General features: G+C 45.4%; 2 protein-coding genes across 6 annotated transcripts in view; one reads left to right on the top strand and one right to left on the bottom strand.

The window, feature by feature from the left end:
- PPP2R1B (protein phosphatase 2 scaffold subunit Abeta) overlaps positions 1-20,717 on the top strand; it is a 37,833-nt gene extending 17,116 nt beyond the window's left edge. Inside the window, 7 exon segments of the mRNA XM_087433684.1 lie at positions 3,108-3,262; positions 5,293-5,435; positions 5,824-5,915; positions 10,667-10,788; positions 19,501-19,581; positions 20,636-20,665; positions 20,667-20,717. Of these exon segments, the coding sequence (XP_087289810.1) occupies positions 3,108-3,262; positions 5,293-5,435; positions 5,824-5,915; positions 10,667-10,788; positions 19,501-19,581; positions 20,636-20,665; positions 20,667-20,702 (659 nt within the window). The 3' untranslated portion in view covers positions 20,703-20,717.
- SIK2 (salt inducible kinase 2) overlaps positions 17,392-24,654 on the bottom strand; it is a 123,618-nt gene continuing 116,355 nt past the window's right edge. For 2 of the 5 annotated variants that reach the window (XM_004427345.3, XM_087433682.1), the window contains one exon: positions 17,392-24,139. In XM_004427345.3, the coding sequence (XP_004427402.1) occupies positions 23,506-24,139 (634 nt within the window). In that variant the 3' untranslated portion in view covers positions 17,392-23,505. The remainder of the gene's footprint in view (positions 24,140-24,654) is intronic. The other 3 variants (XR_015552725.1, XR_015552724.1, XM_087433683.1) reach the window with 3 other exon arrangements.

Below are 24,654 nucleotides of genomic sequence, written 5' to 3'. Positions count from 1 at the left end.
CAGTTCCAAGGCGTCTTACATATACTTTATGTATTGAGTGTATCTCTGTTCATCTGGGTGCTTATGCCTGGATATTTGGGAGGAGTGGGGATATTTGTGTCTGCTTGTACACATAGGTAGTTTTGTTAAGGGCATATTTGGATCATATAGTTAAGAATGTGAAGAGGGGTGTGAAAAAATGTGCAAATCTTGTAAAGATATATAGATAATGTCAGTGTTTTCAAACTAGATTGTGAAGACTTTCTTTTTTTCTTGTCCTCTAAAGTTACCTTTTATGGCCTAATTTTTTTTTCTTTTTAAATAAAACTTAAGTTTGGCAAGAAAAGAGGAAAGAAATTCCTCTTTTTTTAGAAAAAAAGTGTTTATAGGGGCCGGCCCCGTGGTGTAGTGGTTAAGTGTGCGCACTCCACTACTGGCGGCCTGGGTTTGGATCCCGGGCGCGCACCGACGCACCGCTTGTCCGGCCATGCTGAGGCCACGTCCCACATACAGCAACTAGAAGGATGTGCAACCATGACATACAACTATCTGCTGGGGCTTTGGGGAGAAAAAGGGAAAAAAAAAAAAAGGAGGAGGATTGGCAATAGATGTTAGCTCAGAGCCAGTCTTCCTCAGCAAAAAAAGAGGAGGATTGGCATGGATGTTAGCTCAGGGCTGATCTTCCTTACCAAAAAAAAAGCTGTTTATATTATTTCTGATGCATATTTAATATTAGTGGGAATGACATGTCCCAGCAGATCATTCTGTACTTTGTTGGAAAGCTGGGATTCTAGATTTATTTTCAGGAACTTGTAAAGTTCTGATGTTCCACGAAGAATTAAATTCCTGACATCCTTTCTATGTAGGATTGCTCTGTCTATGCAAGTTCTTCCTCTTTTCTCTGATTTTTTTTCTTCCAATTTGGGAGCAAGAGAGACCCTTGTTTCTTTTTCTGCAACAGCATACTGAAGTGGGCATTGCGAGCATTCTTTGAACCAATGAAATGTCACCTCTGAAATTGTTCCATACTCATGAGGGTTTTTTGTTGTTTTGTTTTGTTTTTGCATTCTGGATAACTGCTATGTAGAGATCACTGATCAATTAAATTTTTTGAAACTTTTTTCCTAGTTATTAAACTACTAAAAGAATATTGTGAAAAATCTCGAGAAGTATAAAGAAGAAAGTATCACTCACCCCTCTTCCCATGGTTGAGCAGATGGTATTGATCAAAGGGAGGAATTTAGAAGGAGAATTTATTTTTTATAGGAGAAAGGAAAAAGTACCAAAGTTAGTGAGCACACAGAGTATGTTAGACATTCAGAGGAACCTTGCAAGTCAGCCAGACCTTGAGCGGAGAAGGAAAGAGGGAAAGAGACAAAACAAGGAAAGAAAACAGGCAGAACTGTGGAATGGTTTGCATTCTTTGGCAGCAAAATTGAGAGGAGCCAAGAACATAGTAGGCATCTGGCCAAGTAGAGTGGAGTGCAGTTAAGGCTTGGGTTAAGGCGGAGCAAGTGTGTGCTCCGTCTCTGGTTACTCTGGCAGTGAGATCCCTTCCTATGATAATGGCATTAGGATGAGAAAAATCTCAAGCAAATTAACAAAGAGAATTAGAGGAGAAGACACATAAGTTCTAGCTAGCTCCACTTTAGGGGGAGGAAGTGGGGAGGAGATTGTGCCAAAGACAAAGATCATGAATGTGAAGGGAGGAAATTTGTATTATGGGTAAAACAGTTGACTTGAGCTTGCTTCTTAGAGAGTGCTGCTGGATATTGCTGACAGGATGCTTCTGTAGACTTTGGTCACCTTGCGTGTTGGTAATAAGTTATATAGTTCCTTGACCATACTATTTTGCTGTTCTCATCAGTGGCACTGCCCAAAAGGATCTATGAAGTGGAAAGAGTTGGGTATTTCCTGTCCGGAAGCCTTGTATAAATTGTCCAGAATCAGGGCTGTGGCTTGGATAGCTTTTCTTGCCCATCCTATCACCTAGGAATGTGGGGCCTACCTGGTGAGAGGAGTAAAATAAGAAATCAGTACCCACTACCCAGATTTATTACCTAAGCCCAAATTTTGAGTCATGTTGGGCGTGTGAATACAGGCCTGTCTTTGATCAGTGCTCTATATATCAACTAGTTGTTGAGAAGATAGTAACTCAGGCCTTTACTATCCAGATTTATGATGTCTTTGATAAATGATCTTATAGGGAATTATTAGATGTTAAAGCAGGCACATTTATTCACAGAGGACATTTGACATGTTTTCTCAACAAACATTTTTAAGGGAAAAGAGGCAAGTTGGTCTGAAGTTTTTATTTGGTATTGTGTAGATGACCACAGTGACCTCTGAACGAGCTCCTCGCTGTCTGTCTCTTCTCAGCTGTTCTTGCCGCTGCTAGAATAATCTTGCTAAAATACCACGTTGGTCATTGGGTCACAACTTTGCTTTAAAAACCCGTCAGTGTTTTTCTTACAAAGTCTAACTTTAGCTTTCAAGATGCTCTGTGTTCCTGATCTACCCTGACTGTCCAACCTCGCAGTCCCACGGGTTTCAGTTTTCTCCTTTGGGTGTTAGGTAAATTTTTTTGCCCTTTCCAGGAATTCCGCTCTTCTCTCTACTTACACAAATTCTCCCTAATCTTTGAGGCCCAGTACAAGTCCTCTCTTTCCTGAAGCCTTCCCGGACCTCCGTTATTGTCTCTTCTCTAAACTCCTAAAATTGTTCTTTACTACACAATTTCCTACTTCACGATAAGGAGTCTTGTACCATGTGACTTGTTGGAGTGCATCAGCTTTCATTTCTCTGATAAAGTGTATGATCTTTGAGGGGAAGTATCTTTTATTCTTTCTGTAACACATAGCACATAGTAGGCACTCATATTTGTTAATTAATGATGCCTATAATGAGCTCCTCCTTTTTCCTGGGACATATTATACATTTTGAAACTATAATAAGACCAAATCAGTATATTATGAGTCGTAGCTGAGCATGTTTCCATTGCAGTATGACTAAATTTGGAGTGTGTTGCAGAGTTTTGGTTTTGGTCCACCTTTGATGATGATGTAAGTAAACTATGTTGTGCTTATAATGTAAACAGCATGACAATAAGTTCTTCACCTCTTCTGCAGTATATGCCATCCGTGAAGCTGCCACCAGCAACCTCATGAAACTAGTTCAGAAGTTTGGTACAGAGTGGGCCCAGAATACCATCGTTCCCAAAGTGTTAGTGATGGCAAATGATCCTAATTACTTGCATAGAATGACCACTTTGTTCTGCATTAATGTAAGTATTACATAGCTATTATTGCTAAGCTCAGGTGTTAAAGCAATTATTCAGGACAGTATTTCTGAATTCTGTGTGTATTGTCTTCTGTTTGGAATATATTTCTTATACTGATTAATTTGGATAGTTGGAAGATGAGAGAAAAATGCCAATTTTTTAATTTCATGTTAAAATCTACAGTAGTCAAGTCAGTTGTGAATTCGGGTCTAATTCTGGGATTTTTTTTTTTTATTGCAGTAACATTGGTTTATAACATCATATAAATTTCAGGTGTACATCATTATACTTCTATTTCTACGTAGATTACATCATGTTCACCCCCCAAGACTAATTACAATCTGTCACCACACACATGTGCCTAATCATCCCTTTCACCCTCCTCCCTCCCCCCTTCACCTCTGGTAACCACCAGTCCAGTCCCTCTCTCTGTGTGTGTTTGTTGTTGTTTTTATCTTCTACTTATGAGTGATATCATATGGTATTTGATCTTCTCCCTCTGACTTATTTTGCTTAGCATAATACCCTCAGTGTCTATCCATGTTGTCACAAATGGCTGGATTTCATCATTTCTTATGGCTGAGTGGTATTCCATTGTGTATATATACCACATCTTTATCCATTCATCCATTGATGGGCACTTAGGTTGCTTCCACGTCTTGGCTATTGTGAATAATGCTGCAGTGAACACAGGGGTGCATGTATCTGTATGCATGTGTGTTTTCATGTTCTTTGGATAAACACCTAGCAGTGGAATAGCTGGATCATATGATAGTTCTACCCTTAATTTTTTGAGGAATCTCATACTGTTTTCCATAGTGGCTGCACCAGTTTGCACTCCCACCAGCAGTGCATGAGAGTTCCCTTCTCTCCACATCCTCTCCAACAATTGTTGTTTCCTGTCTTGTAAATTATAGCCGTTCTGAAGGGAGTGAGGTGATATTGTAGTTTTGATTTGCATTTCCTTGATAGTTAATGATGTTGAACATTTTTTCATGTGCCTGTTGGCCATCTGTATATCTTCTTTGGAGAAATGTTTGTTCAGGTCTTTTGCCCATTTTTTAATTGGGTTGGTAGTTTTTTTGTTGTTGATGTATAAGTTCTTTATATATTTTGGAGATTAACCCCTTATCAGATGTATGGTTTGCAAATATCTTCTCCCAGTTGTTAGGTTGTCTTTTTGTTTTGTTGATGGTTTCCTTTGCTGTGCAGAAGCTTTTTAGTTTGATGTAGTCCCATTTGTTTATTTTTTCTATTGTTTCTCTTGCCCGGTCAGACATGGTACTTGAAAATATCTTGCTACGACCGATGTCAAAGAGCATACTGCCTATGTTTTCTTCCAGAAGTTTCATAGTTTCATGTCTTACATTCAAGTCTTTAATCCATTTTGAGTTAATTTTTGTGTATGGTGTAAGATAATGGTCTACTTTCATTTTTTTGCGTGTGGCTGTCCAGTTTTCCCAACACCATTTATTGAAGAGACTTTCCTTTCTCCATTGTATGTTCTTGGCTCCCTTGTAGAAAATTAGCTGTCCGTAGATGTGTGGGTTTATTTCTGTGCTCTCTCTTCTGTTCCATTGATCTGTGTGTCTGTTTTTGTGCCAGTACCATGCTGTTTTGGTTACTGTCGCTTTGTAGTATATTTTGAAGTCAGGGAGTTTGATACCTACAGCTTTGTTCTTTTTTCTCAGGATTCCTTTGGCTATTTGGGGTCTTTTGTTTTTCCATATAAATTTTAGGATTCTTTGTTCTAATTCTGTGAAGAATGTTGTTGGAACTTTGATATAGGGATTGTATTGAATCTGTAGATTGCTTTAGGAAGTATGGACATTTTAACTATGTTAATTCTTCCAGTCCTAATTCTGGGATTTTTTGAATGCTACCTCATATGTCCCTTATTCAGATGCTCAAACTAGAAACATTTTCCTATTGGTCAGTTACTTTCTTATTAAATATTAATTTGTCTCTTTAGATTTGGGGATATTTTAAAAAATAAAGGAGTTTTAAATGTGCCATTTTATTTCTTTTTCTAGGCGCTGTCTGAAGCCTGTGGTCAAGAAATAACCACTAAGCAGATGCTGCCCATTGTATTGAAAATGGCAGGAGACCAAGTAGCAAACGTCCGTTTTAACGTGGCCAAATCTCTACAGAAAATTGGACCAATTCTAGATACTGAGTAAGATTTTAGTATTATTATTGTTTTAAAATTAGATTCAAGTTTTTACCTTATAGTGGGGATTAATAGCTAAAATTAAATTGAATGATTTTCACTTTACCTAAGATGTGGGTTTGTATAAAGAAAATAATAAAGTAATTTAACAACCATTTTTGAGGGTGTCCACTCTAACTTTTATATTTAAACTCTGTATATGGGTAGATCATTGCCTGAAACTAATTCTGCTGAGAACTTTAGAAATTATTTAGTACTTGTCAAGTTTATATTGTAGGTGTTTTAAAGAACATTTTTATTTTAAACTTTAAAAATTACCATAGAGCAGATATACCATAAAGCATTTCTCTGGTCCAGAAGACTGCCTTTCACAGATAATACTGTTGGATTTTAGGGCTTTGCAGGAGGAAGTTAAGCCGATACTACAGAAGTTAGGCCAAGACGAAGACGTGGATGTCAAATACTTTGCACAGGAAGCTATAAGTGGTATGTCTTTCTGTTTTTTGCCTGCAGCTTTTGCTCGGGTTAAGAGGGTGTGAGTGACGTTAAGTGGCAAGGCGATAAGCATATGGGAGACAGGGAGGGTGGTGAGCTCCTGGAATGCTTGTTCCCTGTTTGGGAGAACCTTCTTGGCCCACCACTGAGCAGGCCATTATCTCAGTTCCATGTCTAGGGCAGGTAGAAATATGATTCTTACTGGAAGAACAGTTTTTCATTTGAATTTTAATCAGTTTTTAAAGTTTAGCTTTTGATTAGCCTGGCAGAGTATAAAGAAACTGACCACAGTAAGAAGTTCATAGTCTTATGCTTTTGGATCATTGTTCTCGTGCTTAATAGTCACATAGATAGTTCATGAACTTTCTGTACCACTAACTTGATTTTGTTTGGAATTTTCCAGTGCTTGCGTTGGCATAATGAGGAACAGGAGGGAAAAGACTTTACTAAATTCTTATCACAGATTTCTAGTCAGTGTATTCTTAAACTGGGTGGAGAAAAAATGGAAAACCTTCAAGACCTCATCCAAGCAAATGGCAACAACAACAAGAAATCAAATTTCAATGACTCGATTCTTTCTAAAAATGAAATGGGATTGTTTTTTACTTGTCTTCCTTGTTGGGATAATAATATTTAGAACCATTCTTGTTATTTGTGATGAATTCCTGACACTTGATACAGTCATTTCTTGATTGTCTCCTAATGATTTATCTGGCACTGTCTGGGCACCTGCATCCTCACTGTTTAATCAGGCCCCAGCCACTTAATATTCTTGACCAAGTGTGGAGGGGTTTGGACCCAGACGTGGGGTGGAGTGATTCTCTTGATGTTTACATATATCTGTGTCTCTCCATCATTCCAAAGTTAAATGTACATGGTTTAGAGTAACTTGTTTTATAAACACTCTATTTGGAAGACACATCAAGATTTAACTGTAGTGAAAGCTACATTTTTCCTGGATAATGATGGTCTGCATCAATGTCTCACATGAAAGGGAATGTGAAAGCTCAGGGTTTATGTATTGGTTGTTTTGGTTTTTATTTGCTTGATTTTGACTGTAATCATGTCATTGAGAAACCTGAAGTGCAGACATGTGACATTGAGCTTGCTGCTAACGTGTGATGTTGAAACTTAACTGAATTTCAACAGCTCTCCACTGTGACTGCATTCAAAAATACTTTCTCTCTCCATCCCCTGAGAAACTTAAAAGTTAGTGCCTCCCAATAAGCAGTGATTCTACTGTTTGACTGTAAGATTGCAGTTTTGTATTTCTAATGAGTAAAGGAACTGCTGGTATAATCCTGTGAGCATTTCCTGCTCTTTCCCTGGCTCTGCTTCCAGCTGTGTGCACATCTGGTCCTTGCTACATCCTACAGTAGTGGCTTTCCAAACTGAAGTTCGTTACTAATTTTTTTGTATGGGTGATGCTGGAATCTAATCATTTGAAATGTTTGTTTTTCTACTTTTACAGTAAAACCTCATTAATTCTTCCTGGAATTTAAGGTAATGAGTTTAGCTGAAGAAGGTTTGCTGAAGTAAATTAGTAGTATGTCAGGAAGCCTGTTGTGTCTGAGCTACTTACACAATTTTAAAGCTCTCTTTAAAAAGCACCCTTTTACTAGTTGATATGCCAATTACTAATCACTCTTCTCAATTATATTAAAATACCTTCCATGAGGATCTTTATGAGGCCACATCTTTTTTTAGATAGATTCAGTTTACTCTTTATCCCTGAAATATATACATATGTAATTCATGGAGAATTTAAATATTTTTTAAAAAATTTATTTACATTTTTCCCCTAATCAAACTTGCCTTGTCCCTAATGCATTTTAATTAATGAGGTTTTATTGTAGCTTACTTTTCTCTCAGTACATCTTGCTATGTTGTTTGTTTCCATTTTGGTTTTCAAAATTGTTTCTTTCATTCACAACCTTTTTTAAACCCAGTGAGCCCTGTACTGTTCTGTGAAGGCCCAAAGACTCCTAAAAAGCTTTGTACATTAAACCATTACATAAAACCAAGTTTGACCAAATACTTTCAAGTGTGTCTTACCTTAGAAAAGCAGAACATTTTAAGTCAGAAATTATCTGCCTGCATTTAAAACTGCCAAATTATCTTATATTAAGTTTCTATTTTATTACTTTTTGGGCTAAGGATTAAATATTTTCCTAAGCAAAAATCTTTTCTATGTTCTCATTTTAATATCTTAAACTATTATGATGTAAACATTTTAATTTTAGTTTCATGGTTCTTTTTATTTTTTATTATCTGCAGGTTATGTTCCTCTTCATTGAAGTTCATATTTGAGAGACTGTTGTCTTGATTCTTGTAACAAATATGCACAACCATTGCTTTACTCTTGGGCTGGAAATGCCATTGGTTTTGAATGCCCTGTGTACTCCCTGGGGAGCCCTGTGCATTGACCCCCACCCTAAGACTGTGGTAAAGGGGAGACAGTGAGCCCCTGCTTTCTGAGGCCTGGGTCAGGGAGCTCAGCAGGGCCCTGTCTTTTGGGTGACCCCCTTAGGGACTTCATTGTCTATTTGTGACTGAAACAATAGGGAATCCTTTTATTCCTCCTCAGAGGAATTGTTCTTTGGCTCATCACTTGGTCATTTTCTCCGTGGATTAGTTTTCCTATCTTGATTTCACCAGAATGCTCCAGGAGCTCTGTAAGGGCAGGGATTTGTGTCTGTTTTGTTTTCTGCTGTATCGCCAGCACCTAGGTCAGTGTTAGGTGTACTTAGTAGGTGCTCAATAAAAGTGTGTTCAATGACTTTTTGAAATCTGTCCTCTGATGTGTTGCGTGCGTGGAACTCAAATCACCAAAGGTACCGGACTGCATCTCATTCTCCTATTGACACAATAAAAGGATTTTAATGCTCTTAAGAAACAAGCTTTATGTGGCCCTTCTCCAGTCCCCTATCTTAGGCAACAGTTCCCTGGATTATTCCACCCTCCCTGGATTATTGTGAGGCAGAAAGGGCTTTAAACCATCTAAAGCACTTAGCACAAAGCCCCTGTGTAATAAGCACACAAATGGTAGCTATCAATGTCACTCTGACTTTAAAAGTAATCCATGTTCACTGGCCAAAATTTGATATGTATGATTGCCTGGAATATATATTGTGTAGTTTTTCATCCTAGGCAGTTTACATCAGTTGTCTGGTTGATTGGGAAAGTGAAGCAAAGACATACATGCAACCTTAAGCCAATAAAAATGTCTCGTCAACAATGGAATTCACCTTGGTGTTTCTTTCTACGATTTGCGTAGAAAAAATTATCCCTCACAATAGTTTGAGACCAGATCTTGTTTCTCTGCTGCCAAGAAGATATGAACCTGAAGACGCATCCTGTTTCATAAGAATAAACAGGTTAATGTGTGGTTTTGTTTGTTTTCTTTTCTTTTCTTTGTGAGGAAGATTAGCCCTGAGCTATCATCCGTTGCCAATCCTCCCCTTTTTGCTGAGGAAGATTGGCCCTGGGCTAACATCCGTGCTCATCTTCCTCTACTTTATATGGGACCCTGCCACAGCATGGCTTGACATGCTGTGTGTCGGTGTGCACCTGGGATCCGAACCTGTGAACCCCGGGCTGCCAAAGCTGAGCGCGTGAATTTTAACTGCTACACCACCAGGCCAGCCCTGATGTGTGGTTTGTAACGAGGCCTTGTTTCTAAGCTTGGCCACTGTGATGCAAGGCCCTGGGGGGTCTTTGCTGGACAACTTGTCCTGACTCAACAGAGACAGCAGCCTGACCTTTGAGCTGTCTTATCCAAGCATCCAAGAGACTTCTTGCCTAGACGTCCAGGGGAAACAAACATGTCACTCCTGACCCAATGGTTAAGCTATGGCAATGCTCTCGTTGCATTTTGCTTATTAATCACTGTTGTCACGGAGTTGAAAGTCTGGTGCTTTCCTGTAGAAGTCACATTGGTTCTGTCCCCTAGGGATGGCAGGGCAGGTGGCCAAACGAGTTGGGTGCTTGTCCTACCCTCTTGCTTAAATTCCTCTGACACCTTCTTCCTCCTGGCACTCTTACCTCACAGCCTCCTATTTCCCCACTGCTTGGATATAAAACTGGAGGGAGAAGGAGCTGTCACCTTGTGCTCCTTGGTTTAGGAGATAGAGTGACTGTGGTCCGATGTTATGTAATTGTTGCCCTCTGATTCTCATATTCCTGTTTCCATCCAGTTCCTTGCTCCTCTTTCCTGTTCACTCACATGTCTCCAATCGTTTTTTGTACCTAGAATAGTCTCACTATTCCCTGTTTGCCTCCACGAGCCTGCTGTTTCCAGGAAATTACATAATGTTCAGTTGAGATGGAAATCTTCTGGAGGATGAAGAGAGTTTAATTACTCATTGGGTAGAAAAGCCAAGTCATTTCTTTCTCTGGAGTTTTCTCTTAAACTGATATTATCAGTTTTGAAAGGAGTCAGGTCTTTTCTGTCTGGTTGGGGCCCTGTAGGCTGTCAGTGACCAAGATGTAGGGGAGCACTCAGCTGGCACCATAAGGCCCAGTGGGTGGCACTTTCCATGGCTCTTGAGGGAAAGGCACCTTCAGTAAGGTCCTGGGGTGAACCAGCTTTCTCTGCACGGGGACTTGTATGCTGCTAGGTTCCTGTGCTTCCCCACTTGCAGTGCTGGAATGGCAGGGCATCCTGGCTAGGACGCGCAGGTGGGCTTAGGCGGGATGTACCCTGGTCAGGGGCAGTTAGGTGCCACTGTCTGTATCTCCAGTGGTAGCCCAGAGGCTGAGGAAGCTAGATTTTCCTGTGAAGGACAGTGAAGAGCCCAGCGCCCTTGGGGCTGACAAGAACCACTTCCGGAGATCCAGAGGGCCTGGAGAGGACAGCGGGAAGGTAAGTGCACAGACACCTGGCCTGAGTCCTCCCCTCCGATGGGCTAAGGGGTGGGTGGAGGGCAGATGGCATGGCTTGTTGCTACAGCAAGCTAGGCAGAGACGCAGGACCTCTAACTCCCTGAGGAGACAGTCAAGTTTTTAGGGCCAAGAGAGTCTATTTTTAAAGCCTGTTGCTGATTCTTGTCCTTCGTTCTGGAAATGCTTTCTGAGGAGGGGGGTGGGCTTTCCAGAGCTCTATCAGTCCTGTGGTTTGAAGCCTCCCTTCCCCCATTGAGACAGTGACGCCCATGCAGAGGACAGCGGTGGTTTGGTGAAGACTTGCTTATAGAAACGGGCTAGTCCCACTTACCTCTCAAAATATAGACAGTTTTTATTTGCTACAATTCCTGTCAGTCATTTCTATTCAAGGAAAAAACCATTTCTGTCAATTTTACTGTGTAATAGTTTGAATGTTTTATAAGCCCCATTTGAGGCCACTCTGGAGAAGGTGTGCAAAAGTTTAAGTTGAGCATTCAGGGTTGGTGCTGGCCACTGCCCTGGGGCTGTTTGTTAGGAGGAACATAAATGCATTCAGAAGAGCAGTGCAGAGGGGCTCTGCTGCCTTGTGCTGATATCAGGCTGCATTTAGTTTATTCAGAAGATACTGGCATTCTCACCTGCTCCAGTGGCTTTGCTTGGTAAAGATTCTAACATCCAAATTTGCCTTCTAAATCTCCAGGGCTGTTCCTTCATTGTATGTGGACTCGGGTCATGAGAACTTTTTCCTGTTGTCCAGGCCCTGAGCTGCAGTCTTTCATCTTAGAATGTTCTCTCCTTTCTGCAGTGCTGCACACTGTTATCCCAGGGCCTGAGCAGTCAGGTGTGGCTGGTTTGGGCAGCTTCGGGCTGTTCCTGCAGTGGCTGCACAAGAGGAAGTCCTGGGGTGACAGTGCCACTCACAGCCTCAGCCAGCCCCTGGGCCCTCACAGATGCCTGGGGTGGTCAGCCCTTTATGTCCTTATGTCTGTTTCACAGAACTTGGCCGTAGGGAAGACCTTGGCCGAAGGAGCAGGAATAATAATTATATACTTTTAGGCCTAAACCACAGACTTCCTTGGGAAGAAAGGAGTTATGTTTTCCTACAAAGTCAGGGTCAACTGGCCATGCCATTAAATGATGGTATGCCTCTGGTCAGAGCATGGAACAGTTGATGTGACTGCTCATGGCAGACTTGCTCAGGTCTGTAGGTGGCCCCATGATGGCCACAAGCTGTGGAAATAGTATTAGCTGCTATTCCTTGAGCCTCGAGCTTGGTAATTGTGTGCAGGCACCTTGTCAAGCACTTGGCAAGATCTCTCCTAATCCTTCCAACAACCCCGAGGGTAGGTGCTGTCAGCTCCATTTTTCAGGTGGTCGTGAACCACCCCGCAGCCCTGTCATATCTACTTGGGAGTCTTTTCCAGCAATGGATGCCTGGCGGTGCTAGGCCTCTGAGGCTGCAGATCATTTAACCCAGAAAAATCCCCTGCCCCATGACTCAGGGAGCCTTCCTTGCGTTTGTTTCACTTAAGGAAAATGACCCGAGGGTGAAATGGAAAGGGAATTGGCTGTTGCCAGGCAGAGCCCTGCATGTCAGGGGCCAGCAGCCAAGTGAGTGATCCAGGAAGTCATCCAATTGCAAACCAGAAATTCTTCTTAACCCCTCACTCACTGTCTGTGGTGCATGGCACACTCCCCCATCTGCCTGAAGGGGGTCAGAGTGAACCTCAGCTGCTGAGAGCCCTGGGAACTGTCCTCAGTTCTGGCCTAGCCTCTGGGCCCTGTGCGAGCCATTAACATCCTCAGGCTTGGGTCTGCCACTTGCTCCAAGAGAGAATGGCACCAAGGGGTAAGAGGCAGTTCCTTTTGGTGAAGGGTGCCTGTTTGGTCCCTCAGAGACTGCCCCTTAGTGTCTGCAGAGCAGTCTGTGCTCCGGATGTCGCACGTGCCCCCATGCACACCTGCCAGGGAGCAGTGTGGCCGCCTTGCACTCCCTGCCGACCCTGGGTCAACTCAGCTGCTCCTTCCTGTGGTGGCAGACAAGTGGTCTCCCCTCCTAGCCAGGGGGGACTGCCCTCCTCGACAGTCGACAGTCCACGGGTTGCTCTCTGATGACAGACAGAGCTGCTGACGGGCCTCTGTCAGGCGAGGGTTAACAGAGGATTTGTTTATTGAATCACGAAGTAGCTGTCACATGATTTTAATCAAAACACCATTTCCCTGACAACAGTGATGTCAGTCTTGTTATTGCAGGAAGGAGCAGCTGTGAGGGACATTCAGTCTCCATGCCGAGCCCAGGTTTAGAGACTAAAATCAAGCGAAGCATCCATAAATGATGGTTGCAGGCACCGATGTACCCAGTCCACCCTCCTCTTCCTCTTCTCTCTGTCCCAACAGTCTGTCCTGCGCAGACACTGGCCAGAGCCCGGCCCCTGCACCCCGAGTCTCCACTGAGATCTCACCTTCTGCACCCCTTGCTTCTTCTAACCTGTTTCTACTTCTGGTTTTTCCAGTTTTCCTTATTTTCCCCAAACTCAGTCATTTGGGCCCCTAGGATCTCTGGCTTCTGCCTTCTGGCATCTGTCTCTCCATGTTCTAAACCAGTGCTTGCTGGTGAACCAGTTCTGGCTCGTCTGAGGTGGGGGCCATTCTGCAGCTCAGGAATCTCAGCTCTTTCAGGAGCCAGCTTTCTAGGGGAGGAGGGGCTGCTTGTCCTGTCCTTGCCCCTGCTAAGAGCAGATTGGGGGGGGGCCGATGTGCTGCCTGAGGGTCTCCAGGGCATTTCTAAGGAGCTTGGGTGTGGATGGATGCTTGAAGGGTGAGAGCTCCTCCAGGGCCAACCTCTGGGCTGGGGGATTAGTTCTCTTGAACCAGAGAGACTACCAGAGGTCTGAGTGCATCTAATTAAAGATTGACAGCAGAGGTGAGAGCCCTGGGGAGGTCAGAGGTGGGCCAGTCACAGGGCCAGCTGGAGCAGTGTCCTTAGGCTCTGGCCTCTTCTCGGCACCTTCTCCACTGTGGGGGCTTGGGGACAGAGTAGCTGTCTCTGCAGCAAAGACCCCCAGGCCCTCCAACCCTTCTCCACCCAGAAGGTTGGCCTAAAAGTTAGAGATGGATGAGACCTCCCTTCTAGGTTGCACATGGATTCTCACAGATGTTCTTAATGTCTGTGGTACCCGTGGCTGGTGCTGCCCAGAAGTCATCACTGAAAATGAAGAAATCCTGGGCAAAGTTCTTGGTTCTTAACCTGGAGCAGGTGCTCAGAATAGGGCACCCACCCTTAAATCTGTTGAGACATTTCACAGGGAGCAAGCAACCATTTTCTGCGTCTGGTGTTGGGACAGTGAAGAGTTAAATGAAAGCAAGACAGGTGGAGGTGAGATACTATAACAAGCTGTCAGGGGAGCTGGGGAGTCTTCTGGATACTTTGTTGTTGGAGGGCAGTGCCATCAGGCTACATTGGAATCGCACAGTAACCTGAGAGTTAAGTCAGCCAGTCTATGCTCCCGAGTTACCGTTGGGGATAACGAGGCTTTGCAATGATTTGCTCTGGTTAGTGGCAGGGCTGGGAGGGGCCAGGGGCTGAGGACTCAGTCAGGGGTTCTTTGCTGCCTCCCAGTCTGTCCCTGGCAGAGAATGGGTAGGCACCACCCTGACTGGAGGGCTTTTCTGGCTGAGGTGGCTGCTCCAGGGAGTGGGCTGGGGGAAGCTGGGCCCTGCTCTCCCAGCCTTGGTCCTTCATCTCTGGGGCCTCCTCCAACTGCCTGCCTGCCTGCCCTTTGGCCCTCTCTTTGCTGGCACAGGGACCCTGATAAACATGTGGGCTTCTATAGTGACCAGAGGTCAGTTCTAGGAGGTCCCAGACTGGAGCCAGCAGAGGCTGTGAACCCAGGGTCCTTCCCATGATGTGCTTCTAGGAAAGGCCTTGGGGGCTTTTTCCCTCAGTTCATTTGCGTCCCACTTGCCAACCGTGCAAGTGGCCCTGGCCTGGTAATGGACTAACTCCTGAGGGTCAGAGTTCTCAGTCAGGCCCCATTAGTCCCTCCTTCTCTTTGGAGAGTGAGGAGAGAGATTGAGTCAGAAACTCTCACAGCCTGCCTGATGGAGAGAGTGACTCGATTTTCCCTTAGAGGTCAAATCCCCAATGCCTCATTTCTTCTGGGCCCAGATTTTCTGAGCTTTCTGCCCAGCCAGCTCTTGGGGGCTCAGCTGCAGCGGCGGCGGGGGGTCCGCCTCCCATGGTGCAGTGTGCTCCCTCCCCTGATCCGGGCTTCTTGCTTGGTGGCTCAGCCCTGCACCTGCTTTGCCTGGGCTTCGGACCTCTGCCAATCCGACCAGCTCTGAGTCAGCTGTGCCGAGGAAAGTCCCCTAGAAACTTACACGAAGGGAGTTGTCAGTGCTCCCTAGGGGCATCTGCAACTGCAGGTCCAGAGGAGTTCAGCTGCGCTGGGGGTTGGGATGTTCGAGCAGGAAGGCTTGTTAGAGTGGAATGGCTGCAGGTACACAGCAAGCTCCCCACTCAGCCTGGCCTGGCTTTCGGGTTTGGCCTCTGTGATTTGTGGTCAGAGCTACATACCTGGGTGGGGGCAGGGTTGCCAGTGACCCCTTCACTTCAAGACCCACATCTGTCTCCCAAAGGGACATTGCAAAGGATGAGCCATGCGCAGCATTCCATCCCTTAGAGCTGCTCAGCCTTGTCATTTCTTTGAAGTGACATCACTGGCTGGGGCTGAAATGACAGAGCCACCTCTCTTCAGCTCCCAGGACAGACCAGCTGCAGCCTGTGCAGGTGACATTTATTTTGCAGCTACGTGGCACTTAGGATTTAGTGCACAAAGCCCAGGACTTCCTCCCACAGTGCCCTGGGGCTCTTTTCCTTACCTGGATTCTCTCTGAAAAGCCTGAGGGGTTGCAGATGGAGGCACTAACGCTCTTTCTCAGTTAGGGGTTAGAAATCCCTCTAACCCTGTGAATGGGCCTCAGGGGTTCAGAAACTAACCCCTTCCCTGAAATTTTCTGTCCGAAGTTGTATGTCTGTGTATAATATGTTTCCTGGGAAGAGGGTCCAAAGCTTTTATCAGCATGTCAGAGGGATCTGTGAAACCTCAATTTAAGAACTAGTGGGGCAGAAAGGAGCAGATGGCCAAGAACTGAACCTTGGGGCCCTGCTACTTCCCTCCCCCTGGCAGGGCCCTGCTACTTCCCTCCCCCTGGCAGGGCCCTGACTAGCGGTGACAGAGGTGGGCTCTGGTGAGTGGCACTGCAGACACTGGGTCCTTTTGGAGTGTGGGCACTGTTGGCAAACTCTAGTCCCCCAGCCCAGCCAGGAAGAGGCCCTGGGTCTGGTGCTCAGGTCTCCACGGTCTCACCCTCCTCCACCCTGTGCTGAGCCTTTGGCTCATGAAAGCCGCAGAACCGAAGGATGTTCTGGAGAACGTGGAGGTCGGGCTTGATGGGCTGCTGAAGTTCTGGCCAGTGTCTCCTGGCAGGTCTGCTATTTTTGCCTGTACCCTGGACACTGGGGTTGTTTTTGGCAACACAAAATAAAAATGATGGAGAAATTTGGTGGGAAAGGGGAAAGTTTGCAAAACATCGTTACTGAAATTGAGTGCTTTCCTTAAAAAAAAAAAAAAAAAAAAATTGAAACTCTGTGTTACTCAATTCTTGGGTAGCCAAACAGGGGTAACAGCTGTTTTTGGGGCAGGACTGAGCGCTGTAAGTGGTGCTGGGGCAGCAGAACAAGCTGATGGAGAGGGCCTACTCTCCTCCTGTTCTGGGCTGAGAGTCTCCTCCACCCTCCCACCCACCCAGGCAGCCAGCAGATGATCCCTGTTTGTGAACTGTCTCAGTTCTATAGCATGGGCTCAACTGGAATCATCTGAGTGAAACCAAATCTCAGTTGAACTTGCTGCCAGAAAGTAGGATTTAATACTGCCCTTTCTTTCACTCAGGGTCTGGCACGAAACCAAGTCCCAAATGTATGAGAGTGGCCCCAAATGCCTCGGCAAATGGATCCTACAGCACCTGAGGGCACTGAGCTGGTGCCTATCCCTGTGAGGGGGTCCACCGTATGTGTGTGCGTACGTGCGCGCGTGTGTCCGTGTACACACGCAGTATTGAGGCCTTCTGCAGGCCCCAGAGAAGACGTGCCGTGGTGAAGAAGTAGCAGTGTCTGGCTGGCCCCCATTCCTACCTCTCGCCCTGCAGCTTGCTTGTCCTTGGGGAGTCCGATGCGCCTGCCTCCCCTGCTCCTCCTGCTGTAGAGGCCCTTCCCCGACTACCTCTGCAAATCCAGGAGCACCAGGCAGCGCCCAGCCTGGGCCCGCCCGTGTGCAGGCTGCGGTTAGCAGTGCTTCCGTCAGCGTGCTGAAGCGGCTAACGTGTACTCGGGCGATTTCAGAGCGAGGTATTATTTACCCTGCTGACGTCAATGAGAACATATTATCCACTGTCCTTTTCTGCAGCCTGAAATGAGCACCAGAGCTCAGGGAACACAGCCACCTTCCATACTTTAAAAATTCCACCCAAGGCCTGATGAGGCAAAGGCCCTATCTCATCCGCCTGACATTCATCTCACCCAGGCTCTTAGAAAACAAGTTGTTTTTATTTTAATTCAAGAGGGTTGGAGACGTAAAAACAGTACATTTTCCTTGCAGAAAATTACCCCCATTTAAATTACTGTTTGATACAAAGATCATTTATTAAACTGCATTTTAGGCAATTTTCTAACATTGAGTGACAGGTTACATTTTGATTTTTTCACATTGGAGCTATTATGATTTGCACTCAAAATACCAAAGCTATTGAACTCACCACCTTTTCTTAGCATTTAGGAAAAAAAGCACACAGAAAAAATAACTACAGTTAGATTAACTTTATCAAAAGTAACTCACAAACCAAACATCCAACAAAGACCACCCTCCTCCCTTCAGAAATAAGCAAATCATCTTGCCCTTTCTACAAAGTGCAAATATCTCTGTATCACTTTTATTTCTTATAGTCCCCAAAGAGAAGCAAATCTCCTTTTCTCTCTACTTCTTTTCCCTTCAGAGATATTGGTGGAGGCAAATTTCTTTTACCATCAGTAGTGGCAAAGTCGCACCACTTGAATTTCCTTGACCGAGCAAATCTTGAACCGATAGGCATCCACAGGCAGCGGCGACTCCCAGGTTTCTGTATTTGCTAATGTAACATTATTCCAATCTGGGGTCATATTTTTCCAGGATGTTATTTTGCACTTCTATTTTTAAAGCTCCCTCCTACCCACCCACTTTGCCTCTGAAAAGACTAAGTATTCAATCAAAGTTGTTTTTAACCCTAAAAGTGTCTAATCAGCACTTCTACTTGATGGGCCTGAATTGTAAAGAAACGTTACGCCCCTCCTCAGGATCAGGCTGGGTTTGTGATTCTTCTCTGAGCAGCCCCCTTTCTTGGGGTTGGGTCTCTTGGCCTGCAGTGGTGGGTCAAAGCTGTGCAATTTGGCCCCCTGGCAATCAAGGAAGGGTGTGTCCTTCTCTCATATACTCCTGTAGGAAATTACTATATTGTGCAACTTGGAGACACTAGACATGTTTGATGTGAACCTAACTTCTGTAGTTAACTGGACACTGGAAGGATGGCAGTCTGTGGGGTCTGTGTCCCCCTAGCCTTGTTCATGCAGGGCCTCTTGGACAACTGCAGTTGTCACCTGGAGGGCACCTCCTTCCCAAAGCCAGGCAGCTGTCAAGTGCACAATAAGTGCGGGGATAGTGTCACATTCACCCAGTGCTTCACCAAGATGGGGACTCTGTTTATACAGCTGTTTGCTCATGAGAAGAGTCAACTGCTACTGAGGAGGGAAAGAGCTGACTGAGAATCTGGAAAACCCACGAGCTTGTCCCGGTGCCTCCACTCACAAGCTCCGTGCACCTGGACAAGTCACGTAAACAGTCACATGTTCTTTGAGAGCTTGGGTTTCCTCAGCTGTAAAAATGAGGATGGTATCTGCCCAACTGATTTCATGGAATTTTTGTGAGGATTAGAAGAGATGACTTGTGCAAGTGCTGGGTATGGTAGTGCACAGATATAAGCTACTGCTCCTTTCGGACAGGCAAGCTGCACGTTGGGCTGGAACCATCAAAACTATCACTGGCTAGGGCAGTGCTGCTGCCTGTTTCTCAATCTCTGCAATAGCAGGTGCCCAATTCTGCCAGATGTGTTGAAATCTGCCCAGATGACATGTGGACATTAGATGGTCGTGTAACTAGGGCGGCTGTGAGTCTTCTAGAATCAGCTAGCCTACTTTAATGGGAAAAAAATGGTAAAACAAATATGAGAGGGGCACTGTAAGACCAGAGACTCTGGGGCCAAAAGGAGTTTTGAAGGCCAGACTTTGTTCATCCTGCCGCCTTCCAGGGGCCACAGGCCAAGAGACAGAAAGGGCTCTGTAACCAGTCACTTCCCTGGGGCTGCAGGCCAGGGAGGACCATACTACCAAACCTGTCAGAAGGGGTACATAAATTTTTAAAAATGTTTTTTTGTCCAGTTTAGAAGCAGAGGCAGATGATACTGCTCTTGCCTTCCACACATCACTCTGAAGATAAGTTCTGTAAAAACGTCCTTTAAAAGCAACAAAATGATCAAAGTTTCCTGCCTATAACAATGACTCCAACTTACTACCTGTTCTCCAGTTTTTTTTACCTTTGATGTCTAGGCACAAAGAGACCGAGCGGCTCAGGTGGCTTCCGAGGAGGCAGTAGAGGCAGCCCAGGGTGGGGGTGCAGATGCAGCCAAGGTCAGCCCTGGCACGGGACTCTGCAACTGTTCACTGGGACCAGTGCTGGCAAGTGACACTATGTATTGTCTCTAAAGGAGGAGCAACGTGAAAAAGTTATCCGGAGTATGAATTTTCTTTAAACCAATAGGGAGCTGAAGTGTAACTGTTGATAGAGGTTTTTAAATGTAATCCAGAGCTGAAAATTCTGAGCCCAACATAGAACCCAATATTTAATTAATTACCAGGGACCCCGCAAAGGAAGCCACTCATTTCCTCATGTCCACGTGGCTGAGCTGCCTGCACCTGACCCGAGGCTGCTCTAATTACCACACCTGGACCCCTGACCACCTCTAACGAGAAGCTGCTGCTTTTCCCCTTTCTTTAGTTTCTGGTTGGCTACCCAATCACTCGCTAGCTGAGAATACACCCTTCTTCCCAACTGGAACAATTAGGTAGAATTCTTTTCTCTAAGAGCCTCCCCTTTTAGGTACTGACGACAGTGTGGGGGCAGAGTGGGAGAGGCCAGTGCCACAATGAATCCCTTCCGCAGAGGCCTTTAGTCAACTGGAGGGCGATGCTCCTCCAAGGTGGTCCCCTCCCTCCCCATAAGGGCACAGGGCCCCCCATTGCTCAGGGACTCTGACGTGAGGGCTGACTTTAGTCCCAGTCCCAAGCTCCTGCCAGTCCCACCTAACCGACTCAGGACACAGCTTAAACGAGTTCTTTATTTCTGAGAAAGAAAGGGACTCTTTCTCCTTCTTAGGAGGCAAAGTTTGATTCAGAAAAGAAAAGGTTTTGTTCATATCAGAACTCACAGAGTCCTTTAGTCCCATCTCATGGTCCTTCTTGGTGGCCCCAGATGTTTCCCATTAAGCAGATACTGGAAGGTGGTTGGTGTGGAGAACCTTTGGCCCCCTTCTGTGTTCCCAAGGTAGCAAGAGGCCGGTGCAGGCCTGGGAGGGGCAGAGGTGGCGAGGGGCGGCTGGGGATGGTCACTGGAGCTTACCAGCAGTTTTGAAATGCAACAGCCACCCTCTCTCTGTTGCGTTAACATGCTCTATTTGCCTTACAGGGACCTGCATATCAGCTGCACGTAAATACTAGAGACACACTTGCCTGACTGGAAATGGCAGAACTAGTGCATTTTTCCCAAAGCAGAGACTAATACCCCTGGATTAAAAAAAGAACATAAACAAAAAATAAAGTACCACACATATTGCACTTTTTGCCGAGTGAAATTTTTACCTCACGTTCATCTCACCAAAGTCTCTTCAGAGGAGCCTGGTTTACAAGATAATAAAGCTAATGATTATTATACAGTAGTGTACACACTGCTAATGTGAAACAGACTGGAAAGAAAGGCATTATTTCAAAGCAGCCTCTCATAAAAAGAGTGGTACGAAGCCTTCTTAGTGTTTCTTTAGTATTTGTGAAGAGAAAGCGGCTTGGAAGCTTACACAGGTCACTAGTTAGGGGACAGAGCAACGGCAAGGATCAGACAGGGTTGGGAAAACACCTGATTGACCAACAGAACCAGTCTCCTCTCACCAGCTTACATTTCAGCAAATACAGATTGTTATGGAATTTATTGATTTCTGCTTGAAATAAATGAGAAAAGCAAATAGGAGCTTACAACACAGGTCCAGGTGAGTGCCCGCGCCGCTGGTCTGTCGGTTCCTAACAGACCTGGCCACTGCTGGTGCTTCCCAGTGTCTCTCTCTGGGTCCTTTAACTTTCCAACAGGCTCTCCGCTGTCCCTCATCTGTCGTCCTACGTCCTGCCATAGCTCCGAGGCTTCCTGGGCTAAGTGGCTCATGGCCTTGCTTGGGGGCAGGCGTTCATGCCAATCTGTAACTGTGCCCTTCCTGCGACTCTGAAACGAGCGGCCCGCATTTTCAATCTGGAAAGCATTTTAATTTCATAAATATTACAGCACTTCTGTAGTATATTTTAGGAAATATCCTTCAGTCTAAACAAATCAAGCCCCGTTTTATAACTGGCTTATTTTGCAAAAACTCAGAACAGATTAGAGATCTTAACGAAAGGATCTCTTAAATGAAACGATGTGATCTATTTCATGAAATCATCAATCTTAAGCACGAGGAGGAATAAACAATCCATAGGAGGAACAGCATTCATTCTTCCTGGATTTTCACTGCGTGTTGTTAAATCACAGCACGACAGTCCTCCACCACCACCCTTTCTTGCTAACACCCAGAGTCCAACCCCAAGCAGAGGGCCTCCTTGAAGCGGCCTGGTGCCAAGTGTGAGCCTGAGACAAGGATGCTCAAGTTACCAACACTGGGAGGGGCTGGGCGGGGGCCGGAACAGAACTACTCAGACCGTCCATGCTTCTCCTCACCTGCCTGGACACTTACTACAAAGAGGAAAGGCAACTTAAAGGTGTGTTCTAGATGCAGCATCAGTGTAGTATCTCTCTTCTTTGTGCTTTAAGGAAGATGCTTTGTGCTTAACGCATTCATCTGCTGATAGGACAAACCGTTCTAAAGGACAGAAACGATAGTCTTTGTAAATAATACTGAATCTGTAACCCTTGGATGTTACTGTCCAAATGCCAGGTTACTCATTACCTCTACGTATACAGTCAACTAGCTGTAGCATCTAGTTTTTACTTACTCTGATGGATGAATTGTAAGGGTTAAGTTTTACTATAGTAATATAACGTGTTTGGCAGATGATCTGCTTAAATGGTTAACACATCTGTGGTTTTTGAATATTGCTGTAATACTTGAACATTTCATTACAAGTCAAAACTAAGGAAATTAAGAATGCGATTCCCACATGGTGGAAAACAAACTCTGAAGTGACTTTGGATTTAGCATTGACATAAATGGAAAACTGTTGGTTTCTACAGAAAAGAAATAATTAAAGCATGATCTGGGAGCAAAGGCACAGCACTACCACTTCACATGGGAGATAAAAGTTCATTTGTCTTGTCCTTAAAATTTCTAAGCCCTATATGAAACTGTCCAAATATACAAAGCTCAATAAACTACTAGCAACATAGAGTGTAAAGTCAAAGTAGTTATTACATTTTAAAAGAGACGCCAGGTCCTCAAAGACCAATGGCCCCGAACCAGAAGTCTCCACAAGGACTGTGCAGGAAGAGCCGGTCTTCCTGGGCCCGGGGCTGCTGCTCCTGAGGGTTTCTCGAATCCTTGCCCCCAGTCTCCACTGCAGTGGGTCTCTGGTTCTACAGGTGACATCTTTGCCAAGTCCACTCTGACGCTCTGTAACCAGGACACCTGCTGAAGAAGTGTGTCACCTGCTCCCAGCGGGAGACGACTGACAGTCTCAGGGGTCAGTACCAGCTGTTATTTAGTGGCCCCTGAAACAAAGCTCACACTCCACTGCTTTGCAGTGGTCTCAGGGACAACCTGCATCAGCAGCTTAGAACTTAAGATTCAACGACAAAGTACTCTGTCCTTTACTTCCTGTGCATCAGATTTCATTATGTATTCTTGATCTGCCTTTAAGCAACATGGTGTTGCTTGGCTTCAGTGAAAAATATATTGCCTTTTTTTTCTGCCCATATATAATGGCACACATTTTTTCCTGCTTTCACCAAGGTTTCCCTCGATAATGAAATGGTGTAGTTCTGCATAAAACCTGGGTCTGGATGTCATCTTCTCATAAAAACATTTTTTGGTGCCTTCCGTGAGAGCTTGCTCCACTTGACCTAAGGGCGTGAGCTGCAGCCTACAACTATGTTCCAGCACTTGCCACAGAAAACTGTGGTGGGACAGAGCCAGAAGGAAGCAACATCCACCAGGCCAGGCCCTCTGATTCCAGTTGGGTGACTTGATTTTTTTCCCCATTAGTGAGAGGGCAGGAAAATAAGCTTTAAATTCAAAAGGCTGGAATACAAATAGAAATACACACTCTTCCTTCACTTGACCTGCCTCCCTTCCTGTGCTGAGGTTAATTTACCAGGACGTAGCCACTGTGCTGTGGGTCCACAGCCTCCAGCATTTCACAATCGAAGAGTCCGGGGAACTCAGAGAGGGCTAGAGGGTCGTAGCTGGAGGGGGCCTCCTGCAGTCCTGAGCTCCTGGGACAGTCTGGAGTTGCTATGCCGCTCTGCTGGGCTCCATCCATGGGGTACTGACAGGCAGCGGCATAGTCTGGCTCAGGGGAGGCAGCACCTGGCAGCTCACAAGTCTGATAGGAGAACTGTAAAGGTGCTGGGGCAGCTCCCGACTGTTGTGGTGGCGGAGGTGGTGGCGGCGGCGGTGGTGGCTGCTGCTGCAAGTGCACGGGCAGTGGAGGAGGAGCCCGGGGACCAGGCGAGGAGGGCAGGGGCTGCAGCCGCATCTCCTGGTACTGGCTGAGGAAAGGGCTGTACTGCATTTGCTCAGAAGCAGGCTCCAGGACGGGGCTCAGGGGCTGGGTCAGGCTGAATGGCGATGGCTGCTGTGATGGCGGTGGCGCCTCCTGGTGGGGAAGGGGCAGCTGCTGACTCGGTTGTGGGTATGAGTTCTCTGCTATCTGCATCTGATTAAAATATGCCTGCAGCTGAGACTGTTTCTGGAGGAAGAGTCGCTTCTGCTGGAGTCTAAATTGGCAATACCAAAGAAAGAATTTTAAATCCTCTTCAGTGATGGCTATTTTAATGTAATTTTTTATTTATTTATTTATTTATTTATTTATTTATTTATTTTTCCCCAAAGCCCCAGTATATAGTTGTATGTCGTAGTTGCACATCCTTCCAGTTGCTGTACGTGGGATGCGGCCTCAGCATGGCCGGAGAAGCGGTGCGCCGGTGCACGCCCGGGATCCGAACCCCGGGCCGCCAGCAGCGGAGCGCATGCACCCAACCGCTAAGCCACGGGGCCGGCCCTGGCTATTTTAATGTAAATCCAGTATCAGTCATTAGCTTTAGTCCCCCCACTTCTCTCTTCCCCATGGCAGAAGAAAACAAAGGCATGGTAGGAACCAATTGTGTCTGGTTTCTTAACCCCCCAATTCTGACTGATCCCTCAGTGCTCAAGTGAACACTAATTCATTTTCTCTAACACTCTGAGTTTTTCTCCCTATGAAGCGAGAGACTGATTTCCCATCTGGAGTGTT

This window comes from Ceratotherium simum, chromosome 7, assembly GCF_057802395.1.
Source record: "Ceratotherium simum simum isolate JZ-2026a chromosome 7, ASM5780239v1, whole genome shotgun sequence".
Taxonomy (NCBI): Eukaryota; Metazoa; Chordata; class Mammalia; order Perissodactyla; family Rhinocerotidae; genus Ceratotherium; species Ceratotherium simum.
Note: the sequence above shows the minus strand (reverse complement) of the source record. Positions and strands in the feature narration are given on the sequence as shown.